The sequence below is a fragment of the Sphaeramia orbicularis genome, chromosome 17 (genome assembly GCF_902148855.1).
Source record: "Sphaeramia orbicularis chromosome 17, fSphaOr1.1, whole genome shotgun sequence".
Taxonomy (NCBI): Eukaryota; Metazoa; Chordata; class Actinopteri; order Kurtiformes; family Apogonidae; genus Sphaeramia; species Sphaeramia orbicularis.
The window spans coordinates 1,657,802-1,683,588 of record NC_043973.1 but is presented as its reverse complement, the minus strand read 5'-3'; the positions used below and the strand labels follow the sequence as shown (position 1 = coordinate 1,683,588).

Sequence of the window (25,787 nt, the reverse complement as noted above, 5' to 3'; positions counted from 1 at the left end):
TTTATAAATTAATTGGGAGGTTTTTGTGCACTAAAATAGACAAAAATTTGGAGTTATCATTATTTACAGGTTATTCTGTTATTATTTTACTGGTCCGGCCCACTGGAGATCAAATCGGGCTGAATATTGAACCTGAAAGAAAACGAGTTTAAGACCACTGCTGTAGACAGTTCTGACATTCTAATCAGGAGTAGCTGAAGGTTTGGAACTGGACTTGTCAAAATAAATAAACTGTTGTTCATTTTCATCCTGTTCAGGTCAAATGTTGCTCCTGCTGTTGTCATTTATGTTAGTCAGTAATTGTCATTAATTCTGTGAAGTCACATGCAAATGAGGATCTGATTACAGCAGCAGGGTGTAATCGCTCCTCAGGTTTAGGATGCAGGAGAACTGCTGTAAAACTGGAACCGCCAACGATTGTATCTATTAATATACAGAAACTGATTGACAGGAGATCATCCTTCATCTTCTTGTGTCTCTGTGTGTTGTCTCCACAGTGACAAATTTCAATAATGGCTTGGAGGCCAGCTCAGACTCAGATGATGAGGACAAGCTACATATTGTGGAGGAGGACAGCCTGCAGGACACGGAGGCCGTAGAGGCTGATGGGAAAACGCCGCAGGAAAGCCATGATGTCACCACAACAGTATTACCACACAACGGCTCCTGGAACGGAGGTGAGGAATCCTCTGCACACCAGGTTTCCAGTGGGGGGGGGGGGTCTGTGTGTAGCTAATGCACAGGATGGAGTATGTGTGTAAAAGGTGAATACAGGTTATCTACTCACAGGCTTTAATGAATATAAGAAGTAGGGATGTAACAATATGAACATTTTCATATCACGTTTAATGTGACCAGAATTATCAGTTATCATTATTATTGCGGTATTGTTGAAATTGTGCTGAAAATGTTCAAAAAATACTAATACACACACTGAAATAATTTAACCAAGTTGTATTTTGAAAAAATAAAATAAAATAATTGGCACAATGTCCCTTCTGTTGCAGAAACATTCAAATATTAACCCTTAATGCTCTGAGCCTATTTTCTCTTTTTCAGTCCTTTTGATTTTGCCTTTATATACTATATAAACAAATGTTTACTGTACCCATGTTTGGGATCTGTTTTTTCAGCACAACTTCATCTATATCATCTATTATTTTGTTCACTTTAACCTACTATATCAACATAAAAGGCCAGAAAACACAAAAAAATATTCAATCCGATTTGAAAAATATATATAGTTTATTGCATAAATAACACACAGATGCTTAACGAACTTTTTCAAAGACTTTAAAAGTGAATATTGGTTCCAAATATTAGGTATGTAAAATTTAAATTGGAATAAATTAAAACTATACTCAAATATTTGACATAAAAGCAGATCTTTACATAGGTGTTTTTTCCCCTAAAAGTGCGGTAATCGAACGCGGTTATCATGCTAATTAAAATTTTAATGGTAATACTAACCATCTGCAATTTTATCGCGGTTTATCGTTATAGCAGTAATCATTACATCCTTAATGAGAAGGATATCTTATTTCCTCTTTCAGATTCACACTGTAACACACATTTCCAGCTGGGTGTTGGTCAGTACACACACACTAGGGGTGTAACGATTACCGGTATAACAATAAACTGTGGTAAAATTGCAGACAGTTAGTATTACCATTAAAATTCTAATTATCATGATAACCGTGTTTGATTACTGCACTTTTCCAGAGAAAACGCCTGTGTAAAGATCTGCTTTTCTGTCAAATATTTGAGTATAGTTTTAATTTATTACAATTTTAATTTTCTATACCTAATATTTGGAGCCAATATTCACTTTTAAAGTCTTTGAAAAGGTTCGTTAAGCATCTGTGAGTTATTTATGCAATAAAGTAAATTCATTTTTCAAATCGGATTTTATATTTTTTTTGTGTTTTCTGGCCTTTTATGTTTATCTGCACTGCAACTCTTACTTTAATATGTGTGTGTTTTTATATTTTTGGGTTTTATGTGTTGTTTTCTTACTTGCTGTTGTTAATCACCTTTTACATGTTTCTTTTATAATGCTTTAAATGTGTTTCTTTTTCCCTTTTCGTTGTATTTCAATGTCCTGTGTGAAGCACCTTGAATTGCCTTGTTGCTGAAATGTGCTATATAAATAAACTTGCCTTGCCTATGTTTTTATAGTAGGTTAAAGTGAAAAAAATAATACGCAGATGATATAAATGAAGTGGAGCTGAAAAAACAGATCCCAAACATGGGTATAGTAAACGTTTGTTTATATAGTACATAAAGGCAAAATCAAAAGGACTGAAAAACAGACAAAATGGGCTCAGACCACTAAGGGTTAATATTTGAATGTTTCTGCAACAGAAGGGACATTGTACCTCTTATTTTATTTGTTTGTTTTGTTTTGTTTTTCAAAAAATAACTTTGCTAAATTATTTCAGTGTGTGTATAAGTACGTTTTGATCATTTTGAGCACAGTTTCAACAATACCGCGATAATAATGATAACCATGATAATTTTGGTCACAATAACCGTGATATGAAATTTTCATATCGTTACATCCCTAATACACACACACACACACACACACACACTTGTACCCTGAACAGCTTTGCAGTCTCACATGTGGACTTTTTAGTAAATGAACTCAACCTTTTTCTCAGCTGTATCCTAAACAGTTCTGGAACGTGTACACATGGCTCACATTAATTCTTCTCTGTGGGCTTGACTCAAACAGTAGTGGCAGATAATGCCTGATATTGAATACAAGTAGATTAAAATGCAAACAGTAGTAATAGATAATAGTTAGAAGAAGTTTTTACTTGAGTTGGTGATAAAGAAAGTGCCACAAAAGGCAAAGACTAGCAGTAAAACAACTTCTTTATAGATGCAGGAGGGTAAATCTAGTAGATTTCTCTAAATGTCATACATTGGACCTTTGCGATAAGTGAATGGATATTTTTTGCTGGTTTGGTGCCAGTGACTTGAATATTTTTGACCTTACCATTTAGTGTTCCATGGCTAGAGGAGGGTCATGTTATCCAGTGGTAACACAGTGATCTTTTTATACTCATGTCTGTGCTCTTCTGTTTCAGTAGATACATCAGAACAGGTGGTGAGATTATCCACGCATCAAGTGGAACCAAATCAGAAAAGCAGCAGACTGATGTTCACTGCTGTACATTGTGTTATAGTTAGGGGTGTAAGAAAAGTTGGTTCTGCAATATATCACGATATTTCATTTCACAATACTCTATCGATATTAAAAAGTACTATATCGATATTTTTAGGTATTCATTCAAATGCAGATATTGTGGAGGTTCAGTTTTCTTTGTTGTTTTTCTTTTATTTAAAATTATTTAACACTCTTTTATTAAATAATGTTAGTTCCTTTGTTGGGATTGCACAAAAATAATGTAATGATGTTAGTTCTGAACTAATAGAATATGAACATTTGAACAGGATCTGAAACTAATGTCTGTGAAACAGAATTTCAGTTTGAACACAGGAACATTTTGTGATAGAACATTAAATCCTGTTGTGATCAAATAAAAATGTGTTTAGTATTTGTGCATATTTCTGGTGTAATTCAATTCTTCAAGGAAATAATCTTTTAACAAAAAAGAAACAAACAAAACTAGAAAGGACTCAGAGAGCGCAGACCTCCGCCAAGGCAGATCAGTGAGCCCCCCCCATCATCACCAGAATTTAATCATTTGTTCCTTGTGCCAGTATCAACATTTCCTGAAATTTTCATCCAAATCTGTCCCTAACTTTTTGAGTTATCTCACACATGGACAGACAAACAAACAAACAGACAGACAAACCAACGCCGGCAAAAACATAACCTCCTTGGTGGAGGTAAAAATGGCCTTTTTAACAGTATCATGATATATTGTGATATATCGTATCGTGATCCTAGTATTGTGATTTGTATCATATCACCAGATTCTTGCCGATACACAGCCCTAGTCACAGTACAACAAAAGGCTAAAGTGCACGCTCAGGGCATTTTGTTAATTAAACAGTGTGATGGCAGGAAGAGAAAGAGGGTGACACACATGCACATACGCTCCAGTGTACACAAACACATGCATTTATAGATGAAAGCATTCTGCTGTGTGTGTGTGTGTGTGTGTGTGTGTGTGTGTGTGTGTGTGTGTGTGTGTGTGTGTGTGTGTGTGTGAGATGCTGAAGTCAGCTGAACACCAGCACAGTTCAGTGTGAGGTGACACTGCAGCCGTGAAGTAAAGACTGATCACACGGCAAGTCTGAGCGGTAGGAGAGTGCACCATGGAAAATGTGGAGCTGGTGGAAGCACTGACAGGAGGCTGAGGAACAGACATGCCTCAAAACTGCCTTTAAATAATGTATCATCTGGCTGGCAGTCATGCTGAGGTTTTTCACTGTAATCTCTGGCGCCTACATCCACCAAACCCGCATAAATCCCAAGCTTTTCCTAACAGGCTAACACAGCTGTCAGTAATACAGTCTCTGCCCTGGGTTCATTCTTACAGGCACTTCCTGCTGTGCACAAATGTGTCTGTCAGAACTCGTGGGATGAGGACGCTTTTGTTTTTTGGGGCTTGCCATACCACTTTTAAACTTTTTCACAAGAGTCAGATATGTTGGCTTGAAACCAAGGTTAATATCATTAACGAAAACTAATGAAATGACGAAAACTAGAATTGTAAAAACATTTTCGTTAACTGAAATAAATAAAAACTATAATTAAAAAAAAAAAAACGATAACTAACTGAAACTGTATTGTGTGCTTACAAAACTAACTAAAACATAAAAATTATGAATAAAATTCCCTTCATTTTCATCTTTGTCAATGTCAGATTGATACAAAATCGATTTATTTCCCTCAAGCAATTTTAGCTGTTGGCACCATATGATATTTAACGGTCTGTCACTTGTTGTCACTTGTCGTTTAGGCGCCTTCTGGTCCCCACTCTACCTGGAAACATGGAGAGTTGGGAGAAAGCAGCAGAGTCCTGTCTGGGATTTATTTGAATACGACGACAGAGAAGAAGAGAAAAGATATAAAGAAACTAAAACTAAATTAAAACTAAGCATTTAGAAAATAATGAAAACTAATAAAACCTAGCAAACCTGCTCTAAAAACTAACTAAAACTAACTGAATTAGAGAAAAAAAAAGTCAAAACTAAATAAAACTAAACTACAATAAAAAATCCAAAACTATTAGAACCTTGCTTGAAACTCAGGCTACTGGGGCAGAATCTGAGTGTAACACCAGATTACTGTAAGATTTCAGGGATGATACAAGCCTTGATTTTTGCCCCGTGGGCTTTGACAGGTGTGTTTTACAGCAGTGTTTGTGAAGTCAGACTAACAAGTCTGTAAAAGGATGGTGTTACACAAATGTTTGATGAAGCATAACTTAGCTACATCAGCTGATAGAATGAATTGGATCTAGTAATATGTGGACAGTCTAATTAGACCTAATTAGTGTGTTACATAACATCAGCTTTTCATTACTGTTATCAAACACAATAGTGTGTGTTAGCATTTCACAAGTAGCTAAAAGTACTAGGCATTTAACATAGAAGTGTTCTAAGTTTATGTTATAGCAGTAGGGGTGGAGCGGTGCAGTCGTTTGTACCGAAACGTTTCAGTTCAGAGCCTTCAGTACAATACAGAGGTGTACCCAACAAACACATGTAGCCTGTGTGAAGAACGCAAACACTCGCCTTAAGTTTCCACGTGAACATTGAAGCGGAACACACACAGTATGAGCAGAGTGGACTTAAGTGGACCCCATGTGCAGGGTTTCCCCTGTATACAGTGGTGTGCAGAAATATTAGAACACTGGTCAAATCTTCAGAAACTGGTGGTTTATTTTTTTCCCAGAGCCTGAATTTCACTTTTTTGCCGTTGCAAAAGGTAAAGGCAAAGGTACGGAGAATATTTCCTACAAATTTATCAGTGCAGTCCTTTTTTTTTTACATTTTACTCTAATATTTAGTGTGCCCCCCACCCCCACCCCCCTTCTTGGCAACAATCACAGCTTTTACCTTTTGGAGTGGCAAAAAAGTGAAATTCAGGCTCTGGGAACAAATAAACCACCAGTGTCTTAAGATTTGACAAGTGTTCTAAGATTTTTGCATACCACTGTACATTCAGCAGCGGCACCGCTGCAAAAAAACAAAAACAAAATACTTTATTCTGAGGCTGGGGTGCTGATAAGGGCGGGGGGGTGGTGAACATGACAACAGAGAGTGTAACAGAGGCACAGCAGGATGTTTAAAGCCTGTAAAGTTTCACTTTGGGTTTTCGGTAGATATGGTGCACACTCCCCATACCCCCCCACACACACACACACACACACACACACACACACACACTGGTCTCCTTCACTGTACCAAAAACACACCAAAGTTCCATCCCCTGCTCTTCCCTAGTTCGTCCAAATAAGATGAATCAACTCAAGAAGCCAAAGGACGGTCTGTTACACATGTATTTCATGAAGTTTACTAGTCCTTCACTACAGTATCCAGCTTTTTAGCATCAGTAGAAGTTAGTTAACAGTTGGTTAACATTAGATTTGTTCGTAAGCAGTGTGGTTGGTCTGTGTTTTCAGTAAGTTATCAGTCATCTTATCCATCTTCACACTTCCTCATCTCCACCCTTTGGTCCAACCGGTGTATGACCTCTTCTGGTTCCAAAATGCCCAAAACAGCATTAACCAAAATGCAGCCTCTATGCATTCAAACAGTAATACACAAACCACTGGGTCACAGTTCTGCGCATATCTGCGCTTCAACACAGAATATATGCTTTGCATTGCTTTGTAGTGTTACCATATTTGTTAATCCTGTTAACCAGTAGAAATGCTTAAATCTGGACTGGTGTTTTTTTTTTCCTCCCTTATTAAGAAAAGTATAAAAAGCAGCCATTTTCTTGGCTTTACATGTGCATACATCACAGCTGTGTGCATACTTAGATGTGGTTGTTTAGAGTCAGATACGGTGTGTGTGTGTGTGTGTGTGTGTGTGTCCATGTACCTGTTCTGTCTTTGATTTGTCTTTGATGGTGGTGCTGTGCTGTCCTTAGCTTTGGGGAAAGCCCCGTCTGAACAACCAGATGCTCTGCCTGTCTGTTTACATCACCATATGGTGTGACAACCTGGAAGTTGCCCCAAACACACACACACACCCTGTAACATGCATGTTGGCATCCAGATCCACGCCGGAAATTGTCACCACAGCATCGACACCTAATTCGCCCGAAGTTGGCGGCAGTTTTTAAATACCCCCCCCCATATCCGCATTCGGAGAGTGCGGCGGTGCGTTCGAGTCGGCACGACACGGAAGCGTCGGAGCAACAGCTCGTTAGTAGAGGCAAAAAAGTACGGCAGTTAATCCCGTTTACAACTCTGTTCATCTCCGCCCGTTTTCTCCCTCTGGTGCATCACATCCATCCATCTCACTGCAGCAAGACAGTCTCCCTCACACACCAGCAAACCAGCAGCAATAACCCGGAATGGATTACAAACTGACTGGACTGGACTGACTGACGGACTGACTGACTGCGACCATTGGAGTGTTGTGAGTAAGTTTTTTTTCTGCTTTCTCGTTTTTTTTAAAAAAGGCCTTGAACTGAACTGTGCGCTTGTTTTTTTTTTCTAACGAACTGAAATGAACTGAATGAATATTTTTTTTTCCCCTTTTTGATAAACTGAAAACCCGGAATGGAATTTTTTGTTTAAATGGACTGAACTGTTTTTTTTGTTACTTTCTTCTTTCAAAAGACTGTTTAAATTGTGGAAGATTTAAGTTCGAATTTTTGCTTGGTTGGTGGATTTTGTTGAGTTTGGACTTTGGGTTTTCTGTGGGTTGGGTTTTCAACTGTGGGTTTGAATTTGTGTGAATTTTTTTTATAATCATTGTTTAATACATGATTTTGAATTTTACATGGTTTGAATGTGTGTTCTTTTCTTTGTCATTTAATGTGTGGGGTGTGAGTTTAATTAAAACTCACATCCTTTGTGTAGTTTGAGACTCAAGCTAAAGACTGACTTACACTGACTAACCGAACATCTTATATGTCAGGAGAGAGACCTGGCTGGCACCCCTGAAAAATCAATATAATAAAATAATATAAAATAAATAAATTAAAGCTTCAAACTCAAACTGTCACAATGGCAAAGGCCAATCTATGCACAACACACACACACACACACACACACACACACACAAGTATATGATCAAACACAGTGATGCGCTGTATCCTTTCTCCTTCCCTCTTTCCTCAGACTGGTGTCGGTTTAGGAACGACAGGGTGAACTGCCTGTGTTTTCAGTCTTTTCAGTTAGAGTTTTGTGTAGATCCAAACCACGGTTCATGTTTTTGTTGTATTGTATTTTCTATATTTGATCCAGTCAGTTTTAGTTTCACACTGCACTGTTTAAATAAATAAAAAGGACCAGCTGAATTTCATTGGCTCCATACTGCTATTATTTTGGTGAATTTGCCAAATGAAATGAACATTCCTCTATAGATGACTGGATTTTAAGGCGCTTTGCTAAATAAATATTAACATTAATGCTAGGGATGCCAATTATCGATTAATTCATTAATCATTAGTTGGTTGACCTTATTGATCGATTAACGATTAATTGATAAGCGGCGATTTTCCTGAGAACCTGAATTTCTTTTTCAATACAGTCTATAAGAATAAAAGCTAAATATAGTTTATACACTTCATGAAAAAACCATGTCATATTCCTTAATGACTGATTTATTGAACCATTGGATACAGTCAGTGTTTCCTGTGGAATTCAACTGCTTGCGTTTCGTCGGTGGTGGTGGCGGTGTCGGGGGGGTCACTCGACCACACGTGCGCAGTACGGCCGGGGGATGCGTGCGTGTTGGTTGGTAACCGCGCGTGCGTGCGTCACTTTCCTATGGGCGGTGCAGTCCGTGCCCCCGCAGAAGTAAAAGTGAAACTTTTCACTCATTTATCTTTTCTCCACGTCCTGAAGCTTCGCAAATGCTTGACATACCTGTGTCCAGAATCAGGATCCTGGAGGATGTTTTCAACTTCTGTCTCACTGACCGTGGACTACACCAACCTCCAGGGAAAATGCTCTGATACCGACCCCGCATTTGTGCGTGTATTTAGTCGGGGGTGTACAAACAGATGGGCCGGTCTGTCTTTGGCTCCACCATGTCCATAACTCATCAACGCCATGATCCGGTTCAATGACCAGCTATCCCAGCCGCGCGGCGTTGCAGACAAAAGGTAGGACAAAAGGTAGCCTTCGGACAGCTGTAGACAGGTGGACAATGGCAATTAACCGACAACTGTTAATGTAATCGAGCAAATTCTTATCGACAATTAACCGTTGGTCGATTAATTGTTTACATCCCTAGTTAATGCTAATGATAATTTTTTTTTCTGAACCCACCAAGGTTATTATCGTTAACAAAAACTAACAAAATGATGAAAACTAGAATTGAAAAAACATTTTCGTCAACTGAAATAAATAAAAGCTATGGTTAAAAGAAAAAAAACAAAACGATAACTAACTGAAACTGTATTGTGTGCTTACAAAACTAACTAAAACATATAAAAATTAAGGATTAAATTCCCTTTGTTTTCGTCTTTGTCAATGTCCAATTGATACAAAAGCGATTTATTTCGCTCTAGTAATTTAGCTGCTGCTACCATACGACACTTCACGGTCTGTCACTTCTCGTCACTTGTGGTTTCCAGTCGTCTTCTGGTCCCCACTCTACCTGGAAACATGGAGACTAAAGTTGGTAGAGAAAGCAGCAGACTCCTGTCTGGGATTTATTTGAATACGACGACAGAGAAGAAGAGAAAAGAGATGACTAAACTACAACTAATACTAAAACTAAGCATTTAGAAAAAAATGAAAACTAATAAAAACTAGCAAACCTGTTCTGAAAACAAATTAAAACTAACTGAATTAGAGAAAAAAAAAGTCAAAACTAAATCAAACTAAACTATAATGAAAAATCCAAAACTATTAGAACCTTGGAACCCACTTGGAGTAGAGGTGCAGTAACAATTTTTACTCAGTTTTGCATCACTAAATCCGTTTCAGGACACACACTGATATAAAAGCTCTGTGTGTTTTGTTTTACATATTGTAAATAAAATAAAATTAAAAAATCAGAGTTAGGTATCCCTTTATGTTTAGGTGCACATACTGAACACGGACCAGTTTCTTATTGTCACAGGTATTATTTGCAGATTAGCTTTGTATTAGTCATTAGAAAGCACTCGTTAATACATAACCACCAACTACTGACTGAATGAGGAAGTGGTTGCATGACTCGGTCTCCTCCATGACACTATTTCTATGTACAGGGGTTGGACAAAATAATGGAAACACCTTCACCTCAAGATGATAATGCCCCAATCCATACAGCTAGAATTGTTAAAGAATGGCATGAGGAACATTCTAATGAAGTTGAGCATCTCGTATGGCCGGCACAGTCCCCAGACCTCAACATTATTGAGCATTTATGGTCAGTTTTAGAGATTCAAGTAAGACGTCGATTTCCACCGCCATCGTCTCTAAAAGAGTTGGAGGGTATTCTAACTGAAGAATGGTTAAAGTTCCTTTGGAAACAATTCACAAGTTGTATGAATCAATACCTCGGAGAATTGAGGCTGTAATTGCTGCAAAAGGCGGACCTACACCATATTAAATTATATTTTGTTGATTTTTTAAGGTGTTTCCATTATTTTGTCCAACCCCTGTAACTGTAATTGGTAATAATATCCAACTAAGTCTTCCTAATTTAGAACACGCTCCCCACTCTAAAGTGAGGTCTTATTTGTACTTAATTCACTTGTAGTATCACTTATTAACTACTAGTGGACCTATAAACTTAGTATCAGTTAACAGATAGTGGAAGGTTATTGAGGGAGGAAGTAAGTGCTTGGTTCTTCTGAAAACTGGTCGTACTGGTGTCCCTCATTAGCACTGCTGGAATGGGGGGGTGACTGTAGGGGCTCTCACAAATTAAAGCACAGATTTAGGCTACGTTCACACAGCAGGTCTTCATGCACAGTTCAAATTTTTTGTGTAAAATTTGATTTTTTTGTGTGTTCGTTCATATTCCACATTAAATGTGACTTCTGTCAGTTTTGAGTCTGAACTGAATGCGACCCTGAAGTGACCCACATGCACTAAAGAGGTCCTGATGGAATACATGACCATGTAGACACACACCCCAGCCAGCATGTCCATGTGGGCCCCACAAGGGTTACAATTAGGCTGCATAGAAGGGTCCCATGTGGGTTTGTCCGCAGTTTCCATGGTAACCCCACATGCGTTTGCCCAGATCACAGCCAGAATCTCTTTATTGTCATTGTACCAAGTGCAACGAAACGGAGGCAAAGCTCTCAGGTTCAGTGCAAGAATTTACAGACAGCCAACAAATATCAGTAAAACAACAACAAATATCGGAAAAACAACAACAAATATCAGTAAAGCAACAACAAATATTAGTAAAGCAACAACAAATATCAGTAAAGCAACAACAAATATCAGTAAAACAACAACAAATATCAGTAAAACAACAAATATTAGTAGAACAACAAATATCAGTAAAACAACAACAAATATCAGTAAAGCAACAACAAACATTAGTAAAGCAACAACAAACATTAATAAAGCAACAACAAATATTAGTAAAGCAACAACAAACATTAATAAAGCAACAACAAATATTAGTAAAGCAACAACAAATATCAGTAAAACAACAAATATTAGTAAAACAACAAATATCAGTAAAACAACAACAAATATTAGTAAAACAACAACAAATATCATTAAAACAACGACAAATATCAGTAAAACAACAACACATATCAGTAAAACAACAACAAATATCAGTAAAACAAAAACAAATATTAGTAAAACAACAACAAATATCAGTAAAAGGTACAGTTATTTACATAAAAAAAAGAAAAAGTATTGCAAACTCAGATATTTGTAAAACAGAATTTAAGTAGTGCAAATAACATGAAAGATAAATATCGTGGGGTAAATAGTGTGAAGAATAAATAATGTGATATATTCAGATCTCTGATTCTGATTCTGATCTGGGCAAACACGTGGGGTCACCATGGAAACTGCAGACAAACCCACATGGGACCTTTATATGCAGCCTAATGGTAACCCCTCTGGGGCCCACATGGACGTGCTGGTTTGGACTGTGTTTACAGAAGTAAATATGTTTATCCCACCGCTCCTCCTCCTGGGACGCAGAATTATGACGTTTGTCGCATTTCAATTATATAAAGGTCGGATAAATGCGACTTGGTCGTTCAGACTGAAGTCACATTACAAAATATCAGATATGTATAGGATTTAGGATCATGTATGAAAGTGGTCTGGGTCAGATTTAGGACCATATATGGAAGTGGTCTGGGTCAGATTTAGGACCACATATGAAAGTGGTCTGGGTTGGATTTAGGACCACATATGGAAGTGGTCTGGGTCAGATTTAGGACCACATATGGAAGTGGTCTGGGTCGGATTTAGGACCACATATGGAAGTGGTCTGGGTCGGATTTAGGACCACATATGAAAGTGGTCTGGGTCGGATTTAGAACCACATATGGAAGTGGTCTGGGTCGGATTTAGGACCACATATGAAAGGAGCCTGGGTCGGATTTAGGACCACATATGAAAGTGGTCTGGGTTGGTCTGGGTCGGATTTAGGACCACATATGGAAGTGGTCTGGGTCGGATTTAGGACCACATATGGAAGTGGTCTGGGTCGGATTTAGGACCACATATGAAAGGAGCCTGGGTCGGATTTAGGACCACATATGAAAGGAGCCTGGGTCGGATTAGAGCTGTTCAAACTGTCTTTAACAGATCGGATACAGGTCACATGGGCAAAAAAATCAGACTTTAGTAACATTTACCTGCAGTCATTGAGAATGTGTCCTGGTCCAGGTTTCATATGCTTTAAAAAGCATATGAAACCTCCTGTCACTTCTCTATCCTGCTGTCCTTCCTCTTAACCCTAACCCTTTTATAGTTCCAGGAGTTTCACCAGCCACAGGACGTACAAATGATCTTTTTCTGGCAGCTTTGCATCTTTATTTATTTATTTATTTATTTATTTATTTTCACTTTCAGATAGCTTGGAAAAGCTCTTTAAAATTCTTAAACCTCCAGATACCCTCAAGTAAGTTTGAAGGCTCAGCGCTTCCACTTTGAAGAATATGACACACCTTAGCATTCAAAACGAAACAGCGCTAAGTAGCACAAAATTTAATAAGCAAATGCAGAACGGGGTGTGCATTCAACAGCAGAAGTTGATTGGCTTGTGTTTACGCCGCTTCTCAATGGCCTTTTAATCCTCGATTCCCTGAAAACAGCTCAGCCTACGCAAGGATGTACCTTCATCTCAGCAGCAGTTAGTTACAGCCAAGCAGGAAATACTAAAACCATGGAGACAGCGGGAATGTGACACTCAGAGATATTGCTCTCGAGGCTGGTTTCATTGTTGTGAATAAAGCCTTACATGGTGTGATCGGTGCTCATGAGCGCTGCTCACTCTTTGACTTTGTTTCTCTCCTTTTCTCCTCACTACACGCTCTCTCAGCTCTTTCTATTCTCCTGCTCGGCTTACCTCTTGTATTATTAGCACTGCTTTCTTCTGGGTTTTTCCACTTCACACTTCGTCTTCTACCTTGGACTTACAGTTCCAACAAAGAACATTCTACCCCATCACCTCAAAAGACATTTTAGTGATACTGATGACACACAGTGACCATAAACCTCATTAAACAACAAAAAACAGTGATTGATAGAAATTTGAGTTATTGTAACAACAGAAGTTCACTAAACTTGGAAGTTCATTAGGTGCATTGGGGCTGCAACTAGTGACTATTTCAATCGTTAACTAGTCATCGACTACTGTAACGAGCAGGGCTGTGTATTGGCAAGAATCTGGAATTACAATACAAATCACAGTACTAGGATCACAATACGATATATCATGATATATCATGGTACTGTTAAAAAGGTAATTTTTTGTTTGTTTCTTCTTTAAAAATTATTATTTCTTGGTAGAATTGAATTACACCAGAAATTTGCACAAATACTAAACACATTTTTATTTGATCCCAACAGGATCTAAAGCTATATCACAAAATGTTCCTGTGTTCAAACTTAAATTCTGTTTCACAGACATTACAGTTTAAGATCCTGTTCAAATGTTCAGATTCTGTTAGTTCAGAACTAACATCAGAACAGTATTTTTGTGCGATCCCAACAAAGGAACTACCATCTGCCTCTCAGACAGTAAAAAGTGCTTTTGTGATGCTTCAAATGACCATTCTTTAATAAAACAGAGTTAAATAATAAATAAGATATAAACAATAAAGAACACCAAAAACATGCACTTGAACAAATACCTAAAAATATTGATACAGTACTTTTTCATATCAATACAGTATCATGAAATGAAATGTTGTGATATATTGCAACACCGATATTTTCTTACACCCCTAGTAACGAGTAGTCGATTAGTCACATTATGAACAAAAAACAGGCTCTTATTTATATTTACTGCAGCAATAAAATACATTTCCTTTCCTTTATCAAGAACATTTGGTTCATAACAGTTAGAATGAGTAACAAAGTTTGTTAAACAGATGTTCATTTCAATATTCAACAAATATTGCAGCAGCGATAAAATACTTTTTTCTCTTAAACAAATGTGCATTTTGTGTAGAACAATTCCAGTGTCTAACAATGTTTGACACACAAACAACTAAACACTCAAGAGTTGCAATCAGAAATAAAATAAACATTTTTCCTTAAACAAAAGCGCATGTCACTAGTGACCTGTCGACGAGTACATTAGTTATCAACTCTTTTTTGATGAGTCATTACAGCCCTGATGTGCATGTACAGTATTATTCAGTATTTGAAGTTTTGGGGATCATCCTTTAGCTTCTCTAACTTCTAACAAATGTTCTCAGTAAGTGCTGACAAGCTTCTTATACCTCTCAGTTGTATTCTGTTTCCATTCTTCACATGCAAAAGCCTCCAGCTCAGTTCGGTTTGATGGCCTCTGTGCTGCCTTCTTTAAATCCCAACAAAAATGTTCAATCAGATTTAAATGTGGTGACTGGAAAGACCGCTGCAGGGTGTTCCAGCATCTTTTTCTGGACCAAACTTTGCTTTACTTGTACTTGTGTGTTTGAGATCATTGTTTTCCTGGAAAGTCCAATAATCACCAAGATTTAATTTGTCAACAGAAGGCGATCAGTGACCCACCTCTGTGTTTGACCGTGGGTGGGATTAATCAAATTTAAATCGAAATCAGATTTTTTCATTAGGATGATTTTTAAAGAAGGGAAATCGTCAAATCGATTTTATCTCCCTTGTGCCTCCAGGCCACACCCCTGCAGGTTACTGTAGGCTCCTCCTCCAGGCTACCGTAGGCTCCTCCTCCAGCCTGCCGTAGACTTGTCCTCCAGGCTACCGTAGGCTCCTCCTCCAGGCTATCGTAGGCTCCTCCTCCAGGCTACCGTAGGCTTCTCCTCTAGGCTACTGTAGGCTCCTCCTCCAGGCTACTGTAGGCTCCTCCTCCAGGCTACCGTAGGCTCCTCCTCCAGGCTACCGTAGGCTCCTCCTCCAGGCTACCGTAGGCTCCTCCTCCTCCTATCTGTCACAGCGGTCTTTCACAGAAGTCTGTGTAATGACCATGGACCTTAAATCTGTGATGGGTCTGCAGTAGTGACACCAATGTAAGCCTTGGTTTCCAAGGTTATTATCATTAACGAAAACTGATGAAATGACAAAAACTAGAATTGAAAAAACATTTTCGTTAACTGAAATAGATAAAAACTATAATTAAAAGAAAAAACTATAACTAACTGAAACTGTATTGTGTGTTTACAAAACATAACAAAATTCTGGATAAAATTCCCATCGTTTTCGTTTTTGTCAATGTTGGATTGATACGAAAGTGATTTATTTCACTCTAGCAATTTTAGCTAGCAGCATCAAACGACACTTGACGGTCCGTCACTTGTGTTCACTTGTGGTTTCCAGTTGTCTTCTGGTCCCCACTCTACCTGGAAACATGGAGACTAAAGTTGGGAGAAAGCAGCAGAGTCCTGTCTGGGATTTAGTTGAATACGACAGCAAAGAAGATAAAATATACGACAAAGCTAAAATTAATAATAAAACTAAGCATTTAGAAAATAATGAAAACTAATAAAAACTAGCAAACCTGCTCTAAAAACGAATTAAAACGAACTGAATTTTAGAAGAAAAAGTCAAAACTAAATAAAACTAAACTACAATGAAAAATCCAAAACTATTAGAACCTTGGTGAGCATACTAAAGGTGTTTTGTTTTATTGTATTATTTTACATTACTTTTATTGTACATATTATATATTTATGTATCTTTTATTCTGTTTTCAACACTTTTTCATTCCATTGTTGGTTGTATGTGGGATGTCTGTTGTGATGGGTCAGTGTGTTTTTGTACTGCTGTCGTAACCAAACAATTTCCTGCAAAGGATCAATAAAGTATCTATCTATCTATCTATCTATCTATCTATCTATCTATCTATCTATCTATCTATCTATCTATCTATCTATCTATCTATCTATCTATCTATCTATCTATCTATCTATCTATTAAAAAGGGCATTAAAAAGCGTTAAATTAGATTTGCTGATACCTGCAGAAACTCTGTGAAAAGTTCTGCTATTTCTGGACATTATTCTCTTCAAATTTCAACACTGCCTCCATGGTTCCTGGTGGTACTGCTCCATATTCTTTGTCTGGGTACAGATCTGCAAACTACTGGAAAACAGACAGAATGACATACATAATGTACGCAGAGGACAGACATAATGCTCTGTCTGTGTCCGTCTGCGTTTTTAACGTACAGCATAAATGAGCCCTTAGGCTGTGGACGGGTCAGAGGACAGTTGACAGGCGATGGTCTGATTTCAAACACTGACAAAAGCCAAATCAAACAGTTCAACAACAGGCTGGAAGGATTAAACACAATGGTAGAAAATCTGCCAGAGGTGAGTTGTGGAGCTGTGGTTTATGTACTGTGGGTGATTGATGAGGCCCAGGTGAGTGAAGCAGGTGGAGCTGGTGGTTGGAAAAACAACTGTAGACGGGGGGGGTAGGAGGGAGAGACAGAACCAGCAGGAACTGGAGAAGATCCAACTTTAGTGTTACACAAGTATTTGTAAAGGTAGAATGTGTTACAAATAGAGCGTCAACTACCAACAGAATGAAGTCGACCAGATACCGTACTTTCCGGGCTATAAGCCACTGGTGTCCACGTTGTAACATGAGATACTTACACAGAAAGATGGTAAACAGAAAGATGATTTAAATATTTATTTCCATACCTTAACTGCTTTTTTCCAAACAGTGCCTGGAACACAGCAGGTTCAAAAACCCAGAACAGTAATTGATCTGTATCTTCATCTTCCTTCTGCTCATTGAACCACTGCAGTCGTCTTCTTCAGTGTTCTTCAGTTGAACATCTTCACAAAGGCTCCGTCACACTCCTTCCACGTCTCTCTTCCGTTGTCTCTCTCATTGTCTCTTCCGTGCTGCAGCTCTGTTTCCTTCTTCACAGACACATCGATTGCTTTTCACTTCAAAGCTGCATCGTATGCATTTCTTCGTGTGTTTTCCATGATGAGGGTTTGTGCACGACACGCAAAATGATTGTTAAAAGTTAAGCTTAAAACTTGTCCTCTTCATCACCTCCTCCACCTGTCTGTCTCGCTTGTGCACTTCCTGCTAGAGCGCCCCCTGGAGGCCGTTAGCCCGTGAAAATCTATACTTGAGCTGCATCGTTGTGTAAGCATAAAGAAAAAGTAGCGCCTTATAGTCTGAAAAATACGGTAGTTAAATAGCATCTCAGCAAAGTGAAAACTCCAGCTTTGCTTCGATGGTTCTATCGTTTATTTATTTTTTGTAACTGAACGCTGTGTTTTTTAGTGTTTCCACCATCCTTGTGCTGAGTGTTTAGGTCAGAATACACCCCCTACAGCTGATCAGATGTGGTCGTTGAAGGCTTGACACCTTTATTGACCTGTTTGTTGGCTCACAGACTGACACTTGGAGGCTGAGTTTGGAACTACCTCTGTAGATGAGGATGGTCTTTATATTTTAACTGTGTTTCTGTCACTATCGCAGCACTTTGTTTACTTAGAAGATGAGTAAGTTGTGACAAAGGGCAGCATGTACAGTACAGTTCATACAGTGTGTGTAGATGCCTTACAGCTACCAAATACAACTGTATGTGTTCACTTTGAACAAGGAGCTGAAATGACATTTAATAGCATGGCTAGTGTAAAGACAAGGTCATGAATTGTAAAGGTTTGCAAAGTAAAGGGCTACGGTTCTTCTTCTGTGTAGTCGTATACTGATGGCACCAGTGGATGCATTTAGAACAGCACTAAACAGATGTAGTCTTATGGATAAAATTCCCTTTGTTTTTGTCTTTGTCAGTGTCGGATTGATACGAAATTGATTTTTTTCTGTCAAGCAATTTTAGCTGCTGGCACCATACAATATTTAAGGGTCCGTCACTTGTGTTCACTTGTGGTTTCCAGTCGTCTTCTGGTCCCCACTCTACCTGGAAACATGGAGACTAAAGCAGCAGAGTCCTGTCTGGGATTTATTTGAATACGACGACAGAGAAGAAGAGAAAAGATATAAAAAAACTAAAACTAAACTAAAACTAAGCATTTAGAATATAACAAAAACTAATAAAAACTAGCAAACCTGCTCTAAAAACGAATTAAAACCAACTGAATTAGAGAAAAAAAGTCAAAACTAAAGAAAACTAAACTATAATGAAAAATCCAAACTCTTAGAACCTTGGTCTGGACGCTGGTTTCATAAAGTTGTTCATTCGTGGTGGTACCTGTTGTTTTTCCTCTGCACCTGCAGCAGGAACCAGTGTGTACCATCCTACAGAAAAACATGAACAAACCCAAAAGCAGGACCTTTTTGTGGGTGCAGCCATGTTGGAAGGAAGTCATGGAAAAGTCCTGAAATGTTTCAGCTGCGGTGGGAACCCTTCAAAGGCTTTGTGTGATATTTTTGGATCGTCTTGACTTTTACTCCTGTCTTTCCTCCCCTCGTCTGAGGCGAGACGAGAAAGCAGGGGAGAGCAGCTGGTTGTTGAAAGGGTCCTCTGGTGGGAGATTAGTGTGTGCTACTCCCCCTGCAGTCTGGGCCGCACTGCAGCGCCGATCCATCCTGCCTTATAAATTCAGCCCGGACTCACAATGACAGGTTCTGGCAACGTACAGGAGTGCAGTACTGTGTGTGTGTGTGTGTGTGTGTGTGTGTGTGTGTGTGTGTGTGTGTTTAGCAGATGCCTGCGTTCATGAATATGTTTTGTCAACGTATGTGTGTGCACGAGTGTGTCTGTGTGTGAATGCACCACATGATTTCCTGTTTTCATTCCATTGTGATATTCCACATGTGTGTGCGTCGCAGGGTCCTGGTTGTTATTACTGCGTGGCTTTTTTTCACAGGCATTAAGTGTAATTGTAGAGTGCGGTGGGAAAATATGCAGAGAGGTGTATCAGCGAGAGGGGAAGGAGGGGTCAGAACAGGGAGTGATGGAGGGGAAGGAGGAGAGAATGAAGGGAGAAACAGAGGAGAGAATGAAGGGAGAAACAGAGGAGAGAATGAAGGGAGAAACAGAGGAGACCAAAAGAGGGAAGTGAAGCTGGAAGAAAGGCAAAGAAAGGCCCAGAAAAGTGGACAGGGAAGTGGACAAGAAAGTGGACAGGGAAGTGGACAGGGAAGTGGACAAGAAAGTGGACAGGAAAGTGGACAGGGAAGTGGACAGGAAAGTGGACAAGAAAGTGGACAGGGAAGTGGACAGGGAAGTGGACAAGAAAGTGGACAGGGAAGTGGACAGGAAAGTGGACAAGAAAGTGGACAGGGAAGTGGACAGGGAAGTGGACAAGAAAGTGGACAGGGAAGTGGACAGGAAAGTGGACAAGAAAGTGGACAGGGAAGTGGACAAGAAAGTGGACAGGGAAGTGGACAGGAAAGTGGACAGGGAAGTGGACAGGGAAGTGGACAGGAAAGTGGACAGGAAAGTGGACAAGAAAGTGGACAGGGAAGTGGACAGGGAAGTGGACAAGAAAGTGGACAGGGAAGTGGACAGGAAAGTGGACAGAAAAGTGGACAGGGAAGTGGACAAGAAAGTGGACAGGGAAGTGGACAGGAAAGTGGACAGGGAAGTGGACAAGAAAGTGGACAGGAAAGTGGACAAGAAAGTGGACAGGAAAGTGGACAGGGAAATGGACAAAGTGGACAGGGAAGTGGACAAAGTGGACAAGAAAGTGGACAGGGAAGTGGACAAGAAAGTGGACAGGGAAGTGGACAGAAAAGTGGACAGAAAAGTGGACAGGGAAGTGGACAGGGAAGTGGACAAGAAAGTGGACAAGGAAGTGGACAAGAAAGTGGACAGGGAAGTGGACAAAGTGGACAGAAAAGTGGACAAGAAAGTGGACAGGGAAGTGGACAAGAAAGTGGACAGGGAAGTGGACAGGGAAGTGGACAGGGAAGTGGACAAGAAAGTGGACAAGAAAGTGGACAGGGAAGTGGACAGAAAAGTGGACAAGAAAGTGGACAGGGAAGTGGACAAGAAAGTGGACAGGGAAGTGGACAAGAAAGTGGACAGGGAAGTGGACAGAAAAGTGGACAGAAAAGTGGACAGGGAAGTGGACAGGGAAGTGTCAAAGTTATGTCTGCCAGTTTGAGTTGAATATCTTTATCAGGTTCTCCTTTTTTTTTACTTGACAGTCAGTCAGACCTGGGGCTGGGCTCAGTCCCACACATGTCCACCATTCAGACAACAGCCTTCCACTGACAACTGCTGTAATCGAATACTGGCTTTATCGACTTTCAAATGAGTAACATAGAGAAGCAGACGCATTAATGTTAGCATCACAAAAATACTGATCAGACTGAAGTCATGTTTAAGATTAATTCACTGCAACAAATCTGACTTCTGAGGATACTGAGTAGTATCCTGACTAATAGGATACTACTTCTATTACTAATACTACTTCTATTACTAATAGGATACCTATTACTAATAGGATACTACTTCTATTACTAATAGGACACTACTTCTGTTAGTAATCGGATACTACTGTCCTTTCCAATCTCAGCCCATCTGTAGGTGTCTTAAAGGGTAAAACAGATGCTTTCTTTATCTTCTTTCCGTTTTCTCTCTTCAAATACGACAGTAATAAGACAGTATGTTTTTTCTGGGGCTCCTTCTGACCTTTGACCTCTGTCTGTCACATGGGTTTGGACTGACCGCTCTCTCACCTGCTGAGTTGAACGTAATAACGACAACAACTTCTTTAATACAACTAAGGAATAAACTCTGAAAGGGAACAACGCAGAAGTTTGAGAAGAGATAAAGGGAGAAAGGAGAGGTGGAGGAAAGAGAGATGGAAGGGTGGGGGGGAGAAGAGAAGTATGGGAGACATTAAGAAGAAGAAGGATTAAAAAAAAAGAAGAAGAAGAAGAAGAAGAAGGAGGAGGAGGATGTAGACAGACAAAGGTGGAGACAGAACCATGGAAGGTAGAGTGGGTTTCAGCAGGAAGAGCTTTGGAAGGCTGCAGGATGAGATCATGGGAAACACAGAGGAGTGAGTTTAGAAGGAGGTCTGACACACACACTTCTACGACACCTCCTCCTACTTCCACCTCCTCCTCTTCCTCCTCCTTCTCTCCCTCTTCCTCCTCCTCTACCACGTGCTTCTTCTCCTCCTTCTCCCCCTCTTCCTCCTTCTCTTCCTCCTCTTCCTCCTACTTCTCCCCTCTTCCTTCTCCTCCTCCACCTCCTCCTCTTCCTCCTCCTCTTTCTCCTCCTCCTCCTCTACCACTTCCTTCTTCTCCTCCTTCTCCCCCTCCTCCTCCTTCTCTTCCTCCTCTTCCTCCTCCTTCTCTTCCTCCTCTACCACTTTCTCCTCTACCACTTCCTCCTCCTGCTCCTCCTCCTCTTCCACCTCCTCCTCCTTCTCTTCCTCCTCTTCCTCCTCCTCTACCACTTCCTTCTCCTCTACCTCTTCCTCCTCTTCTTCCTCCTCCTCTACCACTTCCTCCTCCTGCTCCTCTTCCTCCTCGTCTTCCACCTCCTCCTCCTTCTCTTCCTCCTCCTCCTCCTCCTCCTCCTCCTCCTTCTCTTCCTCCTCTACCACTTTCTCCTCCTTCTCTTCCTCCTCCTTCTCTTCCTCCTCTACCACTTCCTCCTCCTGCTCCTCCTCCTCCTTCTCTTCCTCCTCTTCCTCCTCTTCCTCCTCCTCTACCACTTCCTTCTCCTCTACCTCTTCCTCCTCCTCTTCTTCCTCCTCCTCTACCACTTCCTCCTCCTGCTCCTCTTCCTCCACCTCCTCCTCCTCTTTTTTATGACTGGCTCTGTGGTTTCAGCTCCACCTGTCCCTGACCAGGCTCAGCAGGAAGAGGCGTGGCCTTTGCCTTCATTTAAAATGATTGATCTCTATGGAAACATCCGACAGTTTCACCTCTGGGTTTGTTCTCATGGCACTTTACGTTTTTAGTGGGAACGCATGCCTGAAGTTTTCTGTAACTTCTGCTGTTGCTGAAGTTCCATCCACCTACATACTCAACCATCCATCCATCCATCCATCCATTACAGCTGTTACATGAACTGAAATCCACAGTCATTATGTAATTCTGTACTTCAAACATGAGTGGAACAAGCTGCAAGGAAGGCGTTTTCACTTGTATAGTTGTAAAACTCCTTAATCACAACTGTGAAATAAGCTTTTAGAAAAAACAAAGCATCATTAATGGAGTGTTTTCAGTTCACTAATCTTTCAGTATGAAAGAGACATTTTACTATTTTTATTTCTGAAGTACATTATGGGCTCCCTTAGAGGTGTGTAGAGTATTCAATGCAGAAGGAAAAGTCCGTCATCTACAATTCTCTGTCTTTTCAATTATTTAACTCTAACGTATAAAATGGTCATTCCATCCTGTGTAGATGATGTGAGTGTTTACAAACACAGTGAACTTTAGGATTATGCATTAAATATATGTTTAAGTTGCGTTTCAGCCACATGTGAAACATAGACCCTGCAGAAGGTTCTTTTTGTGCAAATTTGTGCATATTCACCTTGGACTTGTTCTGGTCTAACCATCACCCATATGTACCTGTGACAAGAGGTTAAAAGGTTCAGTTGTAGGGATGTAACGATATGAACATTTCATATCACGGTTATTGTGACCAAAATTATCACGATTATCAGTATTGTTGAAATTGTGCTGAAAATGTTCAAAAAGTATTAATACACACACTGAAATAATTTAACCAAGTTGTATTTTGAAAAAAAAAAAAAAAATTTATAGGCACAATGTACTTTCTGTTGCAGAAATATTCCAATATTAACCCTTAGTGGTCTGAGTCTATTTTGGCTGTTTTTCAGTCCTTCTGATTTTGCCTTTATATACTATATAAACAAATGTTTACTGTACCCATGTTTGGGATCTGTTTTTTCAGCACAACTTTATCTATATCATCTGCCTGTTATTTTTTTCACTTTAACCTACAATATCAACATAAAAGGCCAGAAAACACAAAACAATATATAAAATTCGATTTGAAAAATGTATGTACTTTATTGCATAAATAACACAAAGATGCTTTACGAACCTTTTCAAAGACTTTAAAAGTGAATATTGGTTCCAAATATTAGGTATGTAAAATTAAAATTGTAATAAATTAAAACTATACTCAAATATTTGACATAAAAGCAGATCTTTACATAGGCGTTTTCTCCGGAAAAGTGCGCTGAACAAACACGGTTATCATGATATTTAGAATTTAAACGGTAATACTAACCATCTGCGATTTTACCGCGGTTTATCGTTATACCGGTAATTATTACATCCCTACTCAGTTGACACCATTTGGTTTGTTTTGGAATTTTTTTAAATTTTATTTTTATTTTTTTACCTAACCTTTATTTAACCAGGAAAAAAGATCCCATTGAGATTAAGAACCTCTTTTTCAAGGGAGTCCTGGCAGCATGAAATACAACACACAATAATTTACAGGACAAGTCAAACTATGAAAAACAAGTGCAAGTCATCGAGTTAGTCTGTAGCCCTTTGAGTTTGGATTTAAAAGCATTCAAGGAGATCAGTCAAGTTCCAGTCTTTTAGCAACATATTCCATGTTCTAGGAGCAGAGTAGATGAATGCCCTTTGGCTCAGTTCTGTACGAACGGCACAGAGACGAACAAATGATGAAGAATCAACACTTCTTCTTGTTATTAAACTACAGATCTAGGAAGGCAACAGGAAATGTTGTTTAGGAAATGTCTGGGAAAAAAAGGAAGAAATTTGTAGCGTCGACATGAAAATTATATTGTATTATGGCGCTCTCTAGTGGTGAATCTGCAAAACAACACCAAATACAGGCGTTTACAAGGAGGAATATTATGAGGGAGGGTATGAACTGTACAGAAAGCCAATCCAGAACAGATATTTCTATGTCGGTTGAATTTCTGATATAGATTTGATCATGCCCAAGATACAAACAAAGGTATATAGCACAGGTGTTAAACATACGACCCGGGGGCCAAATCCAGCCCGCCAAAGGGTTCAGTCTGGCCCATAGGATGAATTTGTGAAATGCAAAAATTACACTGAAGATATTAACAATCAAGGATGTCAAAATGATTTAATTCAGATTCCACATACAGACCAATTAGATCTCAAGTGGGTCAGACCAGTAAAATACTATCATATTAAACCTATAAATAATGAAAACAGCAAATTTTCTCTTTGTTTTAGCATTTAAAAAAAAGGAAAATTACATGAAAATGTTTATATCAACAAACTATTATTTAACAAAAAATGAGAATAACCCAAAATGTCTTAAGATAAGTAAATGCAATTTTACCAATATTCTGCCCTTTATTAAATGTTTTGTGTATTTGTAATTGTAATGTAAGTTGTAACTCATGTGTAAATGAAAAACTGATAAACTGAGGCATAATATTGTTAAAATTACACTTGTTTTTCTTAAGATGCTTCCAGTTCTTCATGTTATTCAGATTTTTTTATTACCTGTTGTGATCACTTTGCTTTGTGTGTTTGCCTGTCTGTTTGTTTGTTTGTTAGCAAGAAAACTCAAAAAGTTATGGACGGATTCTCATGAAATTTTCAGGGAATGTTGATACTGGTACAAGGAAGAAATGATTACATTTTGGTGGTGATCGGGGATGGGGGGGGTCTGCCTCGGCGGACGTCTGCGTATTTTCTAGTCTTTATATTTAACTTTTCTTAAATGATTTATCACCATTTATTATGACATTATCGTCTGTATTTTGTGGTTTTTCAGGTAATGTTCAATATTTAATTCCCTGATCATGTAAATGTTCATAAAAGCTCAGATTAAATTTGATGGTTATTATATCAGAAACAGAGAAAACTGTAGAAAAAATGACTTTTTCACCAAAATCTGTCATTAACTGAACATAAACCCAGTGTGTCCATCCACTGTCATTGATCCAACTCCATGGGTTTTACTGGTGAATCAGTACTGTAGAGGATGATGGTGTTTCCACGGTAACTACGGAGCCTCTGAACGTCCAAATGGGTCATATCTGATGACCATGAAAAGATGACAAACTGTATTTTACAGCAATCACTGACATGTATTGATAGGGTTAGTGGATCAACAGATTTT

General features: G+C 39.1%; 1 protein-coding gene across 2 annotated transcripts in view; it reads left to right on the top strand.

The window, feature by feature from the left end:
* LOC115437781 (zinc finger E-box-binding homeobox 1-like) overlaps positions 1-25,787 on the top strand; it is a 149,789-nt gene that overhangs the window by 88,178 nt on the left and 35,824 nt on the right. For both annotated transcript variants that reach the window (XM_030161122.1, XM_030161123.1), the window contains exon 2: positions 498-677. In XM_030161122.1, the coding sequence (XP_030016982.1) occupies positions 498-677 (180 nt within the window). The remainder of the gene's footprint in view (positions 1-497; positions 678-25,787) is intronic.